This window comes from Protopterus annectens, chromosome 1.part0, assembly GCF_019279795.1.
Source record: "Protopterus annectens isolate FY-2018-M chromosome 1.part0, PAN1.0, whole genome shotgun sequence".
Taxonomy (NCBI): Eukaryota; Metazoa; Chordata; order Ceratodontiformes; family Protopteridae; genus Protopterus; species Protopterus annectens.
In genome coordinates this window covers 1,794,231,973-1,794,252,158 of record NC_056725.1, presented here as the reverse complement: position 1 = coordinate 1,794,252,158, position 20,186 = coordinate 1,794,231,973, and the positions used below count along the sequence as shown (strand labels likewise).

The following is a 20,186-nucleotide window of genomic DNA, read 5'->3' as shown; positions in this document are numbered from 1 at the left end:
TTTTGCCTGTCTGTTTGTGTGATGTTTTTTTGGTCATTGGAGTTATTGTGGAAAAGAAAGGGACTGATTGGAAGTCCACTACCCCCTCCTCTGAAGAGTCTGTATTCTTGCAGGCTTTCTGGGCCTAGCCCTCTACCTCCAGTGTGACCCCACCTGCAGATAAACTTGTCTAACCCATTGTGCAGCACACATGGAAGAGTCCTGATACCATTGAGCCTATCCCCCGGAGGCCAGACAAAATTCTTTCCCCTCCAGAAAACAACCCACACTCATCCAAGAGCCTTCCAGTAGATGTTATGGTTGTGGCAGTGGGCACAAAAAAGTAGCTATCCAAGGAGAACTCTACTGTCCATCCCCCAAACAGGGAGTCTCGGGCGATAGACATATGTGGGAAGCAGGCGTATTCTTCATCGACCTTTGCTATCCGGTCCCTGAATTATCTGGCACACTTTATTCAGCTTCAGAGAGACCTAATTTCAGAACTCTCAGAATCTCTGGCAGGAGCAGTCTCTGATGAGGTACAGGACAAAGTTGCCTCACAGCTTGTGACCCTGGAGTCCATCTCTAATTCATCCATGAAGTTGATTTCCCACTCAACCGAAGGGGAGGCTAGAGCAGCGAGAGCAGGTGTTGTTACCAGGCGTCATGCCTGGATGCATCTATGTGACTTTGCTGATCATTTTAAGCCTTCTTTCCTAAATGCCCACATAGAGACCTCCTCTCTTTTTTACCCCAAGGTAGAAGACACTTTAGCTAGATGTGAAAAGGATGATAAAACCTTGTCTGTTGTGAGCGTACATTTTTCCATACCTCAACGATCCTATTCCAGGAATCAGAGGAGCAGAAAAATGTGGTACAGAAAATCCCAAGGTCCTTTCCGTGATGCACGTAGTGAGTTTTCCCCCCAGGGTAGAGGGGGGGGGAACTCAGCTGGAAGATGACCTTTCAGGGGCAGAGGGGGTCTGCATAACCAGGGATCCAGAGCATCTTTCTCTAGACAGCACTTCTGAAGGGCGGCCTGATTGCTTGCCTCTAGAGCAGTCGGGGTCACTTTTCTCTGCAACACATCGCCTGGTAAAAAATAGCCACAGATTCTTGGGTGCAGATGATCATCACCAGAGGTTATCACATCTCCTTCAATATTTTCCCAAGACCTTTGAGGTGCATTCCCGACATTCCACCCAGTCAAAGGGAATCAGCAGCCTTAGAAATTCAAAAGCATCTTCAAAAAAGAATCATTCAAACAGTCCCTCCAGACCAAATAGAGTCCGGCTTTTACTCAAGGTTCTTTTTAGTGCCAAAGAAAACAGGGGACTGGAGGCCAATTCTGGACCTCAGCATCCTAAACAAATTCATCAAACAAGCAAAATTCCAGATGATCATGGTGCAGTCTGTTCTCCCATTTCTGGGCAAAGAAGATTGGATATGTTCTGTAGATCTTCAGATGCGTATTACCACATGAAAATGGATAAGCGCTCCAGAAGATTTCTCCGCTTCTGACTGGGAGCCAATCACTACCAATTTTGAGCACTGCCCTTTGGCCTCTCTGCAGCCCCCATAGTGTTCACCAACTGCATGGCAGTAATAATAGCTCATTTGAGACTGCAAGGATTCCGAGTGTTTCCATATCTAGACGATTGGCTCCTCACTGCCCCAACTAAGCATCTACTAATCTTAGCAGCCCATTATACCCTACGTCTTTTGGAACACCTAGGTGTAACAGTAAACAAAGACAAATGCAAGCTAATTCCAGCTCAAAGACTGGAATTTATAGGGGCAGAGTTCGATACCCAATCTTGTCTGGTTTGCCTCTCTCCTCACAGGATACAGTGACTCAGATCACAGCTCTGATAGTCAGGACAAAGTACCAGCATGAGCAGTCCATCAACTACTAGGGTCTATGGCAGCATCTATAACATTGGTCCCATTAGCAAGACTGCACATGAGACTTCTTCAGTGGCTTTTGCTGACACAATGGTCCCCCTTAAATCTCCCCATGTCTTTTCAGATCAGGATAACAAATCATTGCAAACAGGACCTGATTTGGTGGATGAAGCCAGAAGAGAACCTATGGAGAGTACCTTTCTCCACTGCTCAGCCCAAAGCCATAGTGACCACGGATGCCTCCCTGATCAGGTGGGGGTCACTACCAGGGAAAGACTGTCCAAGGCACTTGGTCATCCATGGAGGCCAATCTGCATATCACTGAGGGTGGTGCTTCTAGCATTGCAAGCATTTTAATCTGATCTTATTTCAGGAAAGACTGCAATCCAATCTGACAACATGTCAGTAGTCTGGTACATCAACAAACAAGGCAGAACCAAGTCATGTGCGGTATGTCCAGAGGCCATGAGAATTTGTAAATGGGCGATAGCTTCTAACCACTTTTTGATAGCAATACATGTTCCCATGGATTCCAACGTGATTGCAGACAAGCTGAGCAGATGCATCCTCCTGCCTCACAAGTGGTCCCTCAATCCTATCATAGCAAAGAAAATGTTCGATCGCTGGGGCCAGCTTTGCTGTGACCAGTTCACGTCCCCCAAGAATCACAAATGCAGCAGCTACTTTGCCCTAATTTCCCCAAAAGTGGAGTCCCTGAGAGATGCTGTTGTACACGATTGGCCCACTAGACTTCTTTATACCTTTCCTCCACCTCCACTGATTCCATAATTCTTGATGAAAGCTCGTTGGTTGAAAAGCAAAGTAATCCTCATTGCACCTTACTGGCCTCAACAAATTTGGTTTCCCTTCCTTTGACCTCATCTGCTACAGCTTCCTTGGGTTCTGGATCCAACATCAGAACTGCTATCACATCCACAGGGATTGAGATATCCAAATTTATTGAACCTCAAGCCAACAGCTTGGTTCCTCCACTTTCGATGATTGCCAGGCAGAACAACCTGTCCTCCACTGTTCGTCACATTCTTCTGGCTTCCCATAAACCATCCACCAGAAAACTTTATCTCAGCAAATGAAAGAGATTCATTAGTTGGTCTCAGGTTAAAGGAATAAATCCCTTTTCAGCACCACTATCCATGGTTTTAGATTATTTATCCAGCCTCCTTGACTCAGGAGCTGCAGCTTCTTCCATTAAAGTAAACTTGGCCACAATTTCTAACTTCCACAGTGGCTTCAAAGGTTCATCCCTAATTTCTCACCGGCTCTGTAAATCCTTTTTGAAGGGAGTTTTACATATCAGGACCCCCTCCCCCTTCAAACAACTGATTGAGCCATAGAATTTGACTTTGGTCCTGCAAACCTTAACTCACTCTCCCTTTGAATCTGCAACCAATTGTGACTTAAAATATTTATCCTGGAAAACCCTATTCTTGATGGCCATTACTTCAGTGAAAAGAATTTCTGAATTACAAGCCTTGTCTGTAAAATGCCCCTACATGATCTTCCATAAGGACAGAGTATCACTCCGGACCAGTCCCTCATTTTTACCTAAGGTTATCTCTGATTTGACTATTAACCAAACAATTGATCTACCAGTCTTCTTTCTGAATTTCTCCAATAAAGGAAAATATTCCTTGCATTTGCTTGATGTTCACAGACAACTGCATTTTTACTTAGACAGAACTAAATCCATATGAAAGTCTGACCAATTATTTATAGCATACTCAGGCCCAAAATTGGGAAAGCCAGTATCCAAAGTTACCTTATCTAAATGATTGAGAGATTGCTTTACCTTTATATATCAATGTAACAAGGTAGCTTTACCTTCTAAGATCAAAGCACATTCCACAAGATCAGTTGCAACTTATGTTGCTTCCCATGCAAGGGCTTCCATGGATGACATTTGTGCAGCAGCAACATGGCCTTCTCCTCATACCTTTATCACGCATTACAAATTGGATATGGCCTGCAGGGGGAGAGCCTCCTTTGGTTCAGTGGTAGTCAGTAATATTCTTCCATAGGCCACCCAGGAAACAAGGTAGCTAGGGACTCTGTCCCATCAGAAAGGAATGAATGAACATTAACAACATTAGATAAAGAAGTTATGTTCTTACCATAATGTTCCATCTGTGTTGTTGATCTTTATTCATTCATTACAACCCACCCACCATGGCCCTCCATAAGACTCTTGAGGGTTCAGAGATGGTCCTATCCTATGATAAGGAAATTGCTCAGAAAAAGCGTCTGCTTTTCTCTCTGTACTGTGTCCTTTCCTTACGAGCAAACTCGATCTGAGGTAATATGGAGAGGGGCACTATGGGTAAAAGCTTAACTCAAGAGTTTTTTGGCTGGCACGCAGGCTTGCTATAACAGCTGACTCGGTTCCGAGGACAGAACCGACACCCAGCAGTAATGAATGAATTAAGATCAACAACACAGATGGAACGCTATGATAAGAACATAACTTCTTTTTGTAACTGATTGCACAGACAGTAGGGAGTTAATAATGAAAACAGAATCTGCTTCTCCTCTGACATCTGTAATGGAGGAGTGTTTAAAAAGGTTAAAAGTAGGTCAAAATATACATTGCATGCGAGGCTTCTTCACACAAGTTCTATTTGATGGTATGGATTTTGTGAATAATAATAATATAGATTATGATTAGGTTGCTGATCATAACCTGCTTATTATGTGCTCGAGATGTGGATGCCAAGAAATTCATCTCGAGGACGAATCTTGGCATCCTGTAGAATGCACATAATTTAAGGTTATGGTCTGTGACATGGTCATAATTCTTTGTATTGCATGGAGCTTTATCTGCTCCATGTACTACTAGTTACAGGAACAAAATCATGAAGTGTTTTGGTGGCTTTCAAAGCAGTCAAACACTGAGCAGAAAGAGACTGTACTGTTTACACTTGCCTTTCATGCCTCTCAGCTGTCCATGTTTTTAGAAAACATCCAGATAATTGCTTCATATTTTCAGTCTGTTTCTTATATAGCATGTGTTTTTTTGGACAAACCACTGAGGACCTGAAGTCATTAAATAATGAAATGTATTAAAGGTTCAGAGTTCATATCCTTCAGAAAACAAATGCCTGCACATACTATTATGCTAGCAGCTTTCTTAGTTTTTTAGAAGAAGTTATTTTTGGAGGAAGTTGAGGGGTAGCAAGCAGAGACAGATATTTTATTTCTGCCACTGTCATTTCCTGGGCAGTACTGACAGATTTTATTGCCAAGCACTAGACCCAACCTTAGCAACTTCAGCACGGGTTGCTTAACATTTGTTAAGGTTGGGTTGCACACCATTGTGGCACTTAGCTGGTTTGTCTTTTTCTGAATATTGGAATGTAATCACTGCTTTCCATGAACTACGTAATTATTGGCATTATTATTATTATTAAGCTGCCACCAGGCTGTGGTAAGCACGGTGTGCATAACTCAGGTGACAGAATGCTGTTCGTATCTGAGTTATTTATTGCCCTCAGCTCTAAGGTCAGCATATATATATATATATATATATATATATATATATATATATATATATATATATATATATATAATAACGTTATTATTTTTCTGGAGGACATAATTTGTAGACCTTACTAAAACTGTGTCAGACTTCTTCCATTTTTAAACAATTCTTTTCTTTTTCTCATTCCTTTTTGTAGCTTTGAACTTGAAAGGCTCTGTCGTTTCACTATGTCTGTGAGGAAAAACTATAGGCGTGTGCCATACCACAACTGGAAGCATGCTGTTGCTGTAGTGCATTGCATGTATGTTATTCTTCAGAACAACCATGGGCTTTTCACAGAGCTAGAGGTGAGTAATAGAAGTTGTCGTTCTGTTCAGAGCAACACAATTGCTAGGTTTGTTAAGATGGTTGAATTGTTAGACAGACAAAAGCTTGCCTTAAAGTGTATTCATCACTTTCTCAAACATAAATAACCAAAAGTTGTTGGTATGAAAAAAAGATGCAAACCACCATGGAGACAATAAATGACAACACCATTGTAATATTTAAAAATAAACACCAAAAGTAAATTTAATTGTGAAACATCTTTATTTTGTAGCTAATTTCATTTCCTGTTATATTCCTCATGTGTATGTTGAAAGGGGTTTGAAAAAAATGAAGACTGCAATATGTTTGATTTTTTTTAGTTTCATTGTCTCCCTGGTATTTTTATAAACACACCCAATATGTGAAATAGTGGTAGCTCGTGGGCAATTATATGAATAAACTACAAATCATTCTGGATAAGCAAAAACAGCTTGATTTATCATCTTTCCTGCATTGTGGTTTCACTACTACATCATCATCATTGCATATGTTAATTTTCAATTAAAGATGGTTCCTCCTGCAAGTCCTAGGTTACATACTGTACATGCATACAAATATTTCAGGTATGGGCAGTAATGCTCTTCTAGCGTGTCTACGTACCAAAACAGATGTTCCCCATGATAAGTGTACAGGTTGTTCTTAAAAATATCTTAACTAGCACTTGCTGTAATGTAATTTGGTTGTCTTTTCCATGCATCAGCTACTCCCTCAGAGAACCAAAAGTATACCTCTCATTCCCATTCATATCTCTCAACTGTCCAAATGTTCGCCTTATATTTTTGTTCTGTTCTTCATTAAATTTGTGATTTTCTGGGTTTTTGTGATAAATCATTGATGACAGAATTCACTAAATAATGAAAAGCATTTGAGTTTCAGACTTCATATCCTTAAGAAAATGTATAATAACACAAGACCTTTTATTCTAGCAAATTTCAAAGTTTCAAACTAATAAAACAACAAACTTAAGCAACAGGAAAGCCACTAATGAAAATGAACCACGTCCTTGAATTAATTAAAAAAGTTTAATATTGTAAAGCAACACACCATGCAAACTGCTTTTAGGTTCATAGGTTGGTACTAGGTTATCGGCCCTAGGGCCTATGCAAGCCTAGCCATAACAATTCCCTGGATATTTCTTCCCACAATATTTACATCTCTGGGCCCCTGTCTAGCAGGGCGACTGACATGATCCCCGGGGTGAATTTCCTATCTCCCATCCAATCATCAAGGTTCCTTTTGAAGAGGGCCAATGAGGCACTCTGCTTGACATGTATGGGCAGTCTATTCCAGAGTATGGGGAGTCTCTGGGTCAGGAACCTATCCCTCCAGCATGTTTTGTTCATTGTGATGACAAGGTTTAGATCCCTGGAGTGTGTGGCTCTGAGGGATTGGGATTTCTTTAAGTGGAGCATGTCCAACAGCTCAGGGTTTGACATGGCCTTGTATGTTAAGCAGAGATCGCCTCTGAGTAGACGATATGCCACAGAGTATAGCTGGAGTTTTTTTAGATGGTCAGCATATGACATCTGCTTTAGGCCTGTGATTCTTTAGTGAGGTATTTCTGTGGCCTTTCCAGCTGTTGCAGATGTCTTGTGAGGTGCTTACCAAATGGGGCATTATACTCTGTAATGGATCTAATGAGGGATGAGTACAGTGGGACAATGACCTCCTTTTTTTCTGGATGAAAAGCCCTTAGTGATGAGGTGTGCCACATAGAAGGATTTCCTGACTGTTGTGGCGATGTAGTAATCGAAAGTGAGACCACTGTCCACCTGTGTCCCTAAGTCTCTCATCACACTTTCGATGTTTAACATCCTGCCACCTATGGGGTAATTCATGGGTGCATGTTTTTTTTCCAAAGGGGATAACTATACATTTCTTGGCATTAAGCTTGAGCCCATGGCTCTGGCACCAGGCATCTGTTTCTGTAAGGGCTTTTTGTAGAATATCCACATCGTTTGGGGATTCAATAATGGCTCCCAGTTTGCAGTCATCTGCAAACTTTGTTAGCCAGAGTTCCTTAGTGTTGGCCTGTACTTCAGAGAAGTAGATGTCAAACAGGAGTGGTCCCAGGACTGAACCCTGACTACTCCACTTGTCTGGAGCTGGATTTGGAGTCGGCTACTTTTACAGTCTGGGTTCTGTCAGTAAGCCAGTTGGCAACCCATCGAGTGACATGGGGATTTATGCCCAGTTTAGTAAGTTTATCTATGATTTCAGAGTGAGGGATGGTGTCAAAGGCCTTGGCGAGGTCCAGATGGGCTGTGTGGACCAACTTACCCTCGCCCACAGCTCTGGAGACTGATTCGAAGAAGTCAGTCAGATTCAGGAGACAAGATCGGCCCTTCATAAACCCAAACTGGGTGGGATCCAGTGTTTGAAAGTTGCCATTGTCTTTGTTTATAAGTTCCATGATAATGCATTCCAAGCCCTTGCAGATCAGACTTGTCAGACTGATGCAACGGTAGTTCCCGGGATCCAAGGCGGATCCTTCCTTGTGGAGCGGGATAACTGTAGCTCTGCGCCACTCAGTGGGCACGAAACCTGAGGTGAGGCTATGATTAACCATGACACTTAGGTGAGGTGCCAGTTCATATTGTAGTTCATGTAGTACACAGCCCGGGATGTCATCTGGTCCCATGGATGCTGTATTCTTGGCTTTAGAGAGTGCATTTTGTACCTGTGTGGCCGTTATTACTGGAATTTGGCAGTCTTCCGGTATTGAGATGGGCCATTTAGGGGGTGAGAGGGGGGTGAAGTTGGCACTGAATCGATCTGCCAGGATATTGGCAATATCCTTTGGATCAGTATATTTAATGCCATTCTGTTTTAGCTCAGAGCAGATCTGAGCATTGCCATTTAGATTCTTGACATAGTTATAGAATGCTTTGTGGTTGTCTTTGGAATCTTTGGCAATTTTATTTTCGTAACTAGCTTTGGAGGATTTTATGAGGCATCTCAGTTTCGTACTGAGGCTAGTAAGTGAGTTTTTTGCATCCTGGGATTTTCTTCTTTTCTGCAAAAGTTTCTTACTTTTGTTGTAAAGTTTGTTTATGGCAGGGGACCACCAGATTGGCTTCCTTTTTTTGGATGAGAGCATTTTGGTTGGTCACTTCTGACTTCAGTAGCATGAAGTTGGCTTTGGAGAAGTTTTTTAAGGAGGTTTCCTTACTGGGGGGTGGGGGTGGAATGTGGATGTCAAAGGTGATTTGCTTATGGTCAGACCTGACCAATGAGGGGGTGACCACTGGTGTGGAGCATCTATCTCCCATGTTGGTAATGACTAGGTCTAGGATATTGGCTCCCCTGGTGGGACAATGGATTATTTGATCCAGGGCACTGGAATTTATGAATTCCAAGAACCGTTGGGAAAAGGAGTTGGTACCCGAGTAGTTTTCCCAATTAATGGCAGGGTAGTTGAAATCACCCAGTATTAGGGTGTTTGGTTGCATCTTAATATTTTATAGTATGTTTAGAAAGGTGTAGTGTGAATCTTGGGGCATGGTGGAGGATCTGTAGCAAGCTACAGTTTGGATTGCAGTCTTACCTAGTGTTAGTTGCACCTGGAGAATTTCAGATGCATTGTGTTGGGCAACTAGCCTGGAGGTTTGAATATCCTTGGTGAATATGAACACTCCTCCACCTTTAGTGTTTTGGTCTTGGTCTTGGTTTTGTGACTGAAAAGTGTGTTAAGAATTGTAGCCTGGTATTGCAGGGGTGCTCTCTGGAGCCTTGAACCAGGTCTCAGTTACTGCACAGATATCGATGTTCTCCATTTTTAGGAGTGCCTTGAGAGAGTGCATTTTGAGGTTTAGACTTCTAGCATTGAGTAGCATTACCTTCAGATTTTGCATGCTTGTATCAGTTACGGTGATGGTTTTATCCTTAGAACCTTGCCTAAAAAAGGCACTATAGGGGTGGCAAGAGCTTTAGCCAGTAACCTGAATCCCAGAGGTGACAGGTGCAGACCATCTCTGGCAAAGCATTGTGGTTTGTCGATCATGTCTTCCCAGGCAGACAAATACTGGATCCACTTTGAATGACACCAGAAGCTTAGCCAATTGTTGAAGTCAATCATTTTATCCTTATACTGTGGTATCATTCTGGGCAAAGGCAGGATGCTACTCAGAGCTAGGGTCATACCTGCCTGGACCACATGATCCAAGAGCTCTTCCATGTCTCTCTTCATGTAGTCCAGGGAGGTACGTCTTTTCGTCTCGTTCAATCACGAAACTTCATCAGACAATTTACCTCAACAGTAAAAACACATTTAAATAATGCACGTGAATAATGTGTAAGCCTTTGGTCAATTTTACACTCTCTGTCGCCACCTTCAGTTTATATCACTAAGTGTTCCCAATGTCAATACAGTGTACACCATGTTAAAAATGTATCAGTTTAAATTCCTTCTATATAAAAACTAAAAAATGACAATAGAAAATGTAACAGCAACGTGAACAACATCAAAATTCCATTACTTAAAACTAAATAAAACTAAAATTAAAGGATAAAAGTAATTCTATGTTAATACTAGTAATAGTAATAATTATAATAATAGTAATAATAACACTAGTCATGTTAAAAATGTATATACATATATATATATATATATATATATATATATATATGTGTATAAAAACAAATATATATATATATATATATATATATATATATATATATATATATATATATATATAAAAAGAAGAAATCATGTCGAGGGTTACCAAGCCAAGCTTTTTAATTTTAAAATACATAAAATAGATAATAAATTGTTTAAGCCAGGATAATGGCAAGCATCTAAACGGAGCTGCAAAATTAATTCTAGTCTTTCTAGTAACAATGAAGCTGGGCCTCCTCTCACATTAGTAGGTACCAAGTCTATCCCCTTAAATTTAAACTCATGATTGGGGAAGTCTCTAATATGCTTAGCCAAGGCATTTTCATGTTTAGTTTTACTTATACAGTGTTGATGTTCTTATGCCCATTCCCGTAGTCTCCTGTCGGTCCTGCCGATGTAGAACATGGGACAAAACCTACACTTGGCTAAGTAAACTACCTGTTTAGTCTGGCAGTCGATTTTATGATTAATGTCAAATTTCCTGTCACCTAATGAAAAGGAGGATCCTGTGTCCATAAGTTTGCAAAATCTGCACGTTACATTTAAACCTGCTCTTCCTGGTTTTAAACGGTTTGTTGTCCCCTTCCAAAATCTCTTTAAGGTTAGCACCTCTTCTGTAAACAATTCTGGGTTCGACCATAAATTTCTCACTCAATGTTGCGTCATTAGTTAATAATCTCCCATTCTTTAATATGATGGTCCTTATGTTAGGAGCGTCCAGGCTACATGTACAAATAAAGTTATACATAATTGGTATAATATTCTGTACATAGGATGAGGGTTGATTAATAGGATTGGTGTTCAAAATGGGCGTGTAAAAGCCAGTATCCCTCTTAGTTTGCACTTCCTTTAGCAACTTCAATACCATCCTAAGCAGATAATCTATTTTAGTGAGCATGTTTTTTTAGTAATTCACATTCAGACAAGAAGTCATCCCCTCTAGTGGTTATACGGGCTGCTCTGACCAGTTGTCCTTTTATGACTGATCTTTTTTGTGTGAGGGGGTGACAACTTGAGAAATGAAGGAAGGCATTGGAGTCGGTCTCTTTTCTAAAATGTTTTGAGGTATAACAACCATTGGTTTTATATATCTTATAAAATGCTTTTGTGGCAAAGGCTATATTGGGGAAACTAAAAGAAGTCTGGCTGAGAGAATAAAAGAACATGTTAGGGATGTTAAAAATAGGAAGATGAGCAGCCCAGTGGCAGAACATTTTCATTCAGAACATGGGGGTATAATAGACAATATGAAAGTCACAATTTTGGAACAAGTATATAACAGATATGGAGATGAAAATGTATTGAAAAAGATTTTAAGAAGAAAGGAAGCAATTTTAATAATGAAATATGAAACTTTGCAGCCTTTAGGAATGAATAAAGAGTGCAATTGGCAGAATTTCATGGGTTAATTGTTAGCTTAACAATTAGGAACTGATTTTATTATGTAATGAATTGTTAATTGATATGGCAGCTGTATAAAAGGACTGTGTGAGTGAGCTTTACTTTTTTACTCTGTAAAGGCTTGCAGCCGAGGCGCTAGGAGAGGAGAGACAACTAAAAGGTTTTTATTAAATTCTTATTTTGGAAAGTAGAGCTGTTTTCACTGGTCTTTTGTGTGGTTTCAGAACCATTGGTTTTATCTTTAACCCAAGTGTACATCAAGGTATGTTACTCTTTCCATGCAAAAGGAAAATGTGAATTGGAGGAATGTAGTAGTGGAGTTAAAACGTATGCTATTAGGTCTTCTGCTTTGGTTACATCACCTTCAAACAAGATGAAAATATCATCAAAAAATTGTGTGTAATAACAAATATTTTTGGATACACCATTGTTATTGTTAGTTAACACACATTGCTTCTCCCTGTATGCCATAACAAGGTTGGCGAAGCTGGCCCCACAAGGTGACCCCCATTGCTATGCCAACCTTTTGGAGGTAAAATTTGTTGCTAAACGTCACAAAGTTGTATGATAAAGTGATGTCCAACAATTCCCCCACCAGATCTAGTTCGTCACATGTAGCTCTGTTAGCACGCATTGTAGCCAGTGCCCATTCTTTACCTTCCACATGAGGTATGGAGGAATAAAGATCTTTGACGTCCACTGTTAAGAAGTTTTTCTTTGCACAAAAGGTTAACTTGCTTAATTTATCCAGGAAGGACCAAGAATCCTTGCAAATTTGGCTTTCCAGCAAGACGTATTTTTTTATAAAATGATCAACAACCTTAGCGCATGCGTATGTTACACTATTCCTTGCATCAACATGGGGGCTCATCGGGGGGTCTTGAAAGTTCTTGTGGATTTTTGGGATACCGAATAAAATCGGGATCCTTGGGGCAGGCATGATCAAGTAATTATATAGATGAAGCTCAATTCTGGATTCAATAAACATGTCATTAGTAAATGACTTAATCCTCGTGTAGGCAACATTCATTTTGTTCCTAGTGACTTCCACATAGGAGTCATTTGTAATAATCCTAGTCATCCTAACAATATAATCTTCCTTGCTTATAATAGTCAAGGCTCCCACCTTATCAGGTTACATGATTCTTACTGGGGCTTCTTTCAAGGTTTTAAGCATATTTTTCTCTTCTTAGTGGTATTAAAACCAATAGTGTTTGATTGTGCTTTCTGCTGTAGTAAACTGCGAATGTCAAGTTCGCACATCTGTTCATATAATAGCATGACAGGGTGCAAAGGAAGGTTATACATGCTCAAAATGTAATAATCACCTTTAGGGCTGTTGTTCTGATCTAATAGTATGTTAAGGTTTAAATTCCTAACAAAACACTTGAGATCAATTAATGTATTACTGGTGTCCGCTCGTGAAGTAGGTACATACATAAACCCTTTCAACAACAGATCAGCTAGGTCAGGAGCAATGTCAACCTCAGAATAGTTAAAAATTTTACAATACGAAAACGTTAAGCAAACAGTTTTAGCCACAACAGCAGACTAGCAATTTACCTCAGCTGCAGGTGGGTAACTCTGCTTTGGCCATTAGTTGCACCTCAGACCCATCATCTTTTATTCCAGAGCCCTCTTGTGTTGCAGCTGCAGCCACAGTGGACCGGGGGTGGACCACATCATCTGCAGCTGTTGGGGTCCCCTCAGTGGGTAAAGGACAGACACTTTTTTCAGTCCTAGGAGTGAGAGAACAGGGAAGGCTTCTATGTTTTGTCAGAATGTTGTGCCTATCTTTGGGGAAGCTACTGCTGCCATTAATAGCACTGTAGGCCCATTTTTCCTATCCATAAGAAACAGAAAACGAAACATGTATCCAATGCCTCTTCAATTTCTTTGGACAGGAGTAATTTATCTGGTATGGTCAAGGTTTAATTTAGGCTATTGATCCTTTTTGTTAGGCAGTTTCTTGTAAAAGAAAGGGGGATACCTCTTTTCCTGAAGAGGTTCAAGATTCTGAACCTGAATATGAATATGAAGGGACAGATGCAGGGTTTTCTCCACATATTTCGGATTCAGACTTGGAGGAGAGCTCAGTTTCTCATTTGCTTGTGGTGATTTTGCTTTTTGTGAGACTATTTCCAGAATGTAGTAGTATTCTCAGTAGGAGAGCTCTGAGGTTTCTCATTCCCTTGGAAAACACTATGAGATGTTAACAGAAGGAATTTCCAGAACCTTCACCTATTCTTCCAGTTCTGTCAATATTGGAGGGTGTATGTGTGCTACCCCCTGTAGTTTTCCTGATTGTCAGCCAGCTGCCTCTAAAAAAAACTGATAGGATGTATCAAGTTCCTCATTCTTTTAAGTTTTTATACAATCATTCCAAACCTGATGCAGCAGCTATTGGTTTAGTTAATCCTACTGCTGCTAAACATTTAGATCCGATGATATCAGTTTTCATTCTATCCTAAACTGTTGGATTTGAATCCGATCCTCAGATCTGACTCAGCCATTGCTTTAGCTCATGGCCACCAAAAAACTGTCAAACGTCTCCTTTACCCAAAATGTACCAACCCCTAACATATCCTAGATCTTGTTTGCCGCTTTCACAATTAGGCATGGTTACCTTCAGCTCTCAAGCAACTGCACAAAATGATGCATTTTTTTCAGTTTTCTATTTGTCTATAATAGTTTATCCTATTTGTTTCTATAAATCCTCCCTCTTTTTACACTTAGTGTAGTTCTTTTTTACCATTGTTTGTAAGTGTTGTTCATTTTTCCTGCCTTTACACAAGTTTAGTGTAATTCTTTGCAACATTGTCAGTAGTTCTTTCTATCTTTCCCTTTTCCTGTTTAAAAAAAAAAAAAAAAAAGACTTTTCCACTTATATATTTTTTGAATTTTGTAGTTTAAGATGTCAGAAAAAGGTCTTCTGGTTTTAAGTAGTTCCAAAAGTGTAGACACAAATTGCCCTTGCCTGACACTTAGTTATTATGCTTTTATTGTTTGGGCCTGGTTCACCTACAAGTAGATTGTCAGATATGTAAAAATTTTAATCTGTGTGCTATTGCAGCCTGGAAAAATAAACTTATTTTGAAAGGGTTACTTCCTACATCTTTCTCTGAGGCTGATGCTAGAGCTCAGCCCTCCAAGTCAAAAACTAAGGAGCTTTCCACTAACTCTCTTAGACCTTCAAGATCAATGACTCCTTCATCCACGGAGCTGCCACAGAAAAAACATCAATTAGATCTGAAGGCTACTTCTGTTATTTCAGCATCTGATCCAACAATGGCTTCCTCGGATCCAAGCTGTTTGGATCCGAGTTCCTGACCAAGGACTAGATACTCGCCCAGTATTGATCAGGTACCTTCCAGAGTACCTTCTCCTTTTATGGAAGTCTCCATCATTAGCTTACTCTCGTTCTTCCAGTAGCTTGACTGAAGCTAATGTGGCAGAATGATGAGGAGATTTCTATCGGTGTGGATACAGATGGGAGTTCTCCCGGCCCCTACCCCTTCAAATGAGGAAGCCCTAGTTTACACTACTCCACCTCTCTTGGCTCCTTCTCTGATCTGTCCATTTGTTTTGTACTCCCTGGATCCAAGTATGCTGGAATCATTTGGATTAGATCCTTAGATATTTGTATCTTCAACTGTGAGGAAGTCTCTGAGCTCTCCGGCTTTGACAGTTTCGGAGCCATAGCGTCCCTATCAGATACAAAGTGTTAAGAGTCAACTTTGAAGTTGTCAAAGCCATCTCTGCCCCTCAGAGCCTCTGCACTGGACAGATAGGCTCCAACCTTTGCCTCGGGTGGATTACCCTTGGGGCAGATGGAACCAATGGGTCGGAAGCGTGGCTTCTTGGTGCCATCGGGTGCTTTCGCCCCAGGGCATTCTACCTTTGAGGTGGTGTAGAGAGTTTTCTCTGCTTCAGCAAGACGAACAGTCTGTCCCCCTTCAGATCTTCCCTCAGGATCCCAGATGCCTCTGCACCCTACACAACAGGGACAGCCAGCTGAAAGTCTCTAGGGCAAAACAGGATATTATAATCTCTTCCGATACTTCACCGGAGCATCCTGCTGAGGAAGTCCCTAGATAGAGAAAGTGCATTCCTCCTTTGAATTAGCAACAAAATGTTATCTTAAATTCCTGGCCTGGAAGACTATTTTTCTAATGGCCATTACCTCCACTAGAAGAATTTCAGAGCTTCAGGCATTGTCCTCTAAACCTCCCTATCAGATTTTTTATAGGGATAGAGTAACATTATGTACCAATCCTTCTTTCCTTCCTACGGTGGTGACAGAATCTAGTATCAAGCAGTCTGTTAATATGCCAGTCTTGTGTCCTAAATTTGCAAACAAAGGTGAATATATGTTGCCTTTATTGGATTCCACAGGCAATTACATTTTTACTTACATAGAACAAAAGAAATTAGGAAGGCAGATCAATTATTTGTCTCCTTTGCAGATTCTAAATTGAGCAAATCAGTTACAAAGGTAACTTTATCCAGATGGCTGATGGATTGCACATCATTTGTCTACAACAAATTTGGTCAATCCTTACCAAAACCTTTAAGAACCCATTCATCTAGGCCCATGTCAACTTCTTCAGTATTTCTTTCTAGGGCTTCTATGGACTACATATGTGCAGCTGCAACTTGGGCCAGTCCTCATACTTTTATTACTCATTACAAACTGGATACAAACTGGATCTGGCTTTGAGGAAAAGAACAGCCTTTAGAACAGCTGTGCTCAGGAATATCCTTCATTAGAATCCACCTAGGATTTTATCAATCTCCCCATTTTCTGTCCTGAATGTAAAAATGAGGGAGAAATGATACTCCATACCTTGGATGTCTATAGAAAACACTGGTACTATCTTGTCAGAACTTTCAGATCTTTGGATCAGTTTTAATTCATTGTGAAGGCAAAAAGAAGGGAAAAACTGTGTCAAAGCAGATTATTTCCAAATGGATGACTAAGACTATTACCTTTTGTTATACTTACTACAACCAAACTGTTCCAAACAGGGTCAAGGCCCACTTTACCATGGCCTTGGTTTCATCTGTGGCTTTTCAGAAAGGGTTGTATTCCAGAAGCAGCAACTTACTTTTAAAAAGCACCACAAGCTTGATCCTTCTCTAGGTCTAGATCAGTCTTTGCTAAGACCATTCAACAAGGGCTACTGGACTCTCTTCTCTCCAACTTCCAAATGCAGGAAGTTAGTGTAATATACCCTTGTAGCTATGGCTACTGCAGCAATCATTAAAGCATAGTACCTTAACATAACATTAGATGCTCATTTGATACCTGCTGCAGTAGCCAATTCCAGACTCCATGTTTTTGCTGTGTTTTTAATTCCAGGGTGTAAATGCTTGTTTTTTATTGTTAGCATTGTTCTTTCACGGCTCCGTCTCCCCCTCTCTGCTGGCATGAATTATCTGAAGGGCATGGCATCCAATCCTGTCTTTTTAGTCAGCTCTGCTTCTGCAGACTGATGGTTTGGGTGCATGGAAGATGCCCTGAAATTTTGGAGGCTGGACAGCTGTTATATCCTTGGCAGAATTGAATCCATGTAGTTAAGGCTACTACAGCAGTGATCATTCAAACATGTATTGTTATGGTAAGTTTTCTTACAGAACTGTACTATGTTCTTTGTGTTTTACCGTTACAGTCCTGACTGTTGGGATTTCCTGCCATAAAAGCATGTGGCTGGCCTGAGTACCAGAGAAAACCTTTTTCACCTCCCAGGCTGGCAGATGCCCTTACTGATGTCAGTACACTCAGGTATAAAGGGAGCCAGCCTGCGTCATCACTTCAGTCTTTTCATGCCGCCAGAGCCCGAAGCAGTATACAAGTGCATCGGTCGGTCCACACCAGAGAGAAGTTGTTGCCAGAAAGATAAGTACCCCGCTGGCAAACTCTTTTCTATTTCACTTAACTCATGTCAGATAAAGTAAATAATTATCTCTGCTGTGATAAACAAATCCCACACAGAGACTTCCATACTCTTTATGTTACATGCTTAGATCCAGACCATGACATCCCTAATTGTCATTTTTGTGCTAGTTTTAATGCTAGAATGACTAGTCTTAGGGACAAATTCTTAGCTCATTTTTTAAGGCAAGAATCAGTTGAACCAAGTCTGATGGCATCTGCTGATCGTCCAGGTCTTGAGCTGCATAAGCACAAAAAAGAGAAGAAACTTAAGCCAAAGTCATTGGATGGCTGTCATTCCCCAGCTGACTCTCCTGCTAGACTGATAATTGTTGAAGAAGGTGAGATGCCTTCACAGCCCCCTTCAACATTTGAAACAGCAATCCAGGCCTGTGTTGATACCCATTTGGAGTCTGACACATCTTCAGTTCTTTCAGCTTCCATTGCTCACATTTTCAGCTCATCGGTTCAGTCCCAGGTCACTCAGAAGGCCACAGCTTCCGACGAGCGATCATTAGCTGGCAGTACAAAGAGGCCTAGGCCTATGTATTTCCACAGAGAGTCAGATGCCAGAGAGTTGGACACACCTAGGCCTAAGGCCAAACCTACCCCAAAGAAAGGCAGTGTGGCAAGGCGTCTGGGCTCCCAGTTACTGGAATCCCAACAGGACTTGATTAAGCTGGCTGAAGACTTAATTAAAATTGTAAGGGCCAGACAGACCACAGGTGACGACACCCCAGGAAAAAGGAAAAGGGATGACTATATTGATCTTTTCCCAGATCCCTTACTATCTGAAAGGATTCATACTTGGAAGACTCTGTCTTAGAGGAAGGATCCTTTTACACATCCTTTGAGGAGTCAGATTCTGAGGAGAACCTTCCCTCAGCTTCACCTCTAGAGGATCGAACTTTTGGGAAAACTCTTCATGCAATGAAGCAGAATTTTCAGTGGGAAGTACAAGATTACCTTCAGGCCAAGAAGAGAATTAAGGAATTCTTGGACTTCCCTGAACACAAACCTTCAGTTATCCCTCCCATTTTGGATGTCTTAGAGGATGGTTTCCAGGATGCCTCCATGACCCTGACTCACTTCCCCCTGCTCCTAGAAAACCAGGTAGATTTTATAGGGTGCAGGACACTCATAAATATCTGTTTAAAAATCCTTCAGCTGATCCAGACGTTGTTACTCCAGGGCCTAAAGAGGCTAGGACCAGTGCCTCCAAGAACCCCCTGTCCATGGACAAGGAGAGTAGGGCCCTAGACATATTTGGAAAAAGGTATACACCTCCACTACCTTGTCTGAGAGGCCTCAACTGTTAATGCCATATGATCAAATATCAGCAAACCATTCTGGATCAACTCAAGCAAAACATTTCAAACATGGGGGATAAAAATCTTTCTAAGGAACTTTTGGACTTGTGTCACTCCACTTCCCAGGTGGCTAAACACTCTGCATTGAGGCTATGATGCCACAGAGGCATCCTGCAGGGCAGCTGTCACTGGTTCAGTAGTTAGGAAACATACGTGGCTTATGGAGCAACCTCACCCTAGTCATGTAAAGGCTAACCTTTTGGACACTCTCCTTGACAAAGACAGACCTTTTGGACCAAAAGCTGAGGCAGTACTCAAAAAAGATGGAAGACAAGGCAAAGCCCATGCAAACAGTTAAGGACTTCCTGCAAGACAACCACCTAGGTTCATCAGGAACTTTCTAGACAAGCATTGGTCCTTTCCTACCCAGCCTAGGTGTAAACAGAGAAGGCCTCAAAAGGACAGAGTTTCCAGACAAAGGCACCACCAACAGAGATTAAGGCAATGGATTTCTGAAACACCCAGGCAAGGGTGTTCTAGGTCACAGCCCCCAGTCAGTGAGCAATTATGACTCTCTCCCCTCCACTCCACCCTCCCAAAACTAGGAGGAAGACTTTCTCTCTTCATCCAAAACTGGGCTCACATTACTTCAGATCAATGGGTTCTAAACATTATTGCAAATGGTCACAGACTCACTTTCAAAGAGCCCCTAGTATACTCAGGTTTCCCATATGTACCCCAAATCAAATAACTCAGGCTGTCAATCAGATACAGATTCTGTGTACTCAGGGAGCAGTGAAGCCAGTCCAGAGAAACAAAGAGGGAAAGGATTTTACTCAAGGTTATTCCTAGTACCAAGAAAAGAAGGATCTTGGCGCCCTGTCCTGGACCTCTCCAGCTTAAACCAATTCCTCAGGATACCAAAGTTCAAAATGCTGACACTTCAAAAATCACTGATAACTCCTCAGTCCTTCATGGTCTCAATAGGCCTAAAGGACGCCTACTTACACATTCCTGTTTAGAAATTGCACAGAAGCTTTCTTCGCTTCAGAGCAAGCTCCTGCACTATCAGTTTTCAGCTCTGCCCTTTGGGTTGTCTGCTGCTCCAAGGGTTTCCACAAAGTGCTTGGCATCAGTCATTGCTTACTAAAGAACCAAAGGTGTCCAGATTTACCC

The 20,186-nt window shown here is 41.2% G+C and overlaps 1 protein-coding gene across 2 annotated transcripts in view; it reads left to right on the top strand.

The window, feature by feature from the left end:
* PDE10A (phosphodiesterase 10A) overlaps nucleotides 1–20,186 on the top strand; it is a 4,065,478-nt gene that overhangs the window by 3,473,594 nt on the left and 571,698 nt on the right. For both annotated transcript variants that reach the window (XM_044069581.1, XM_044069571.1), the window contains exon 16: nucleotides 5,577–5,727. In XM_044069581.1, coding sequence (XP_043925516.1) covers nucleotides 5,577–5,727 — 151 coding nt within the window. The remainder of the gene's footprint in view (nucleotides 1–5,576; nucleotides 5,728–20,186) is intronic.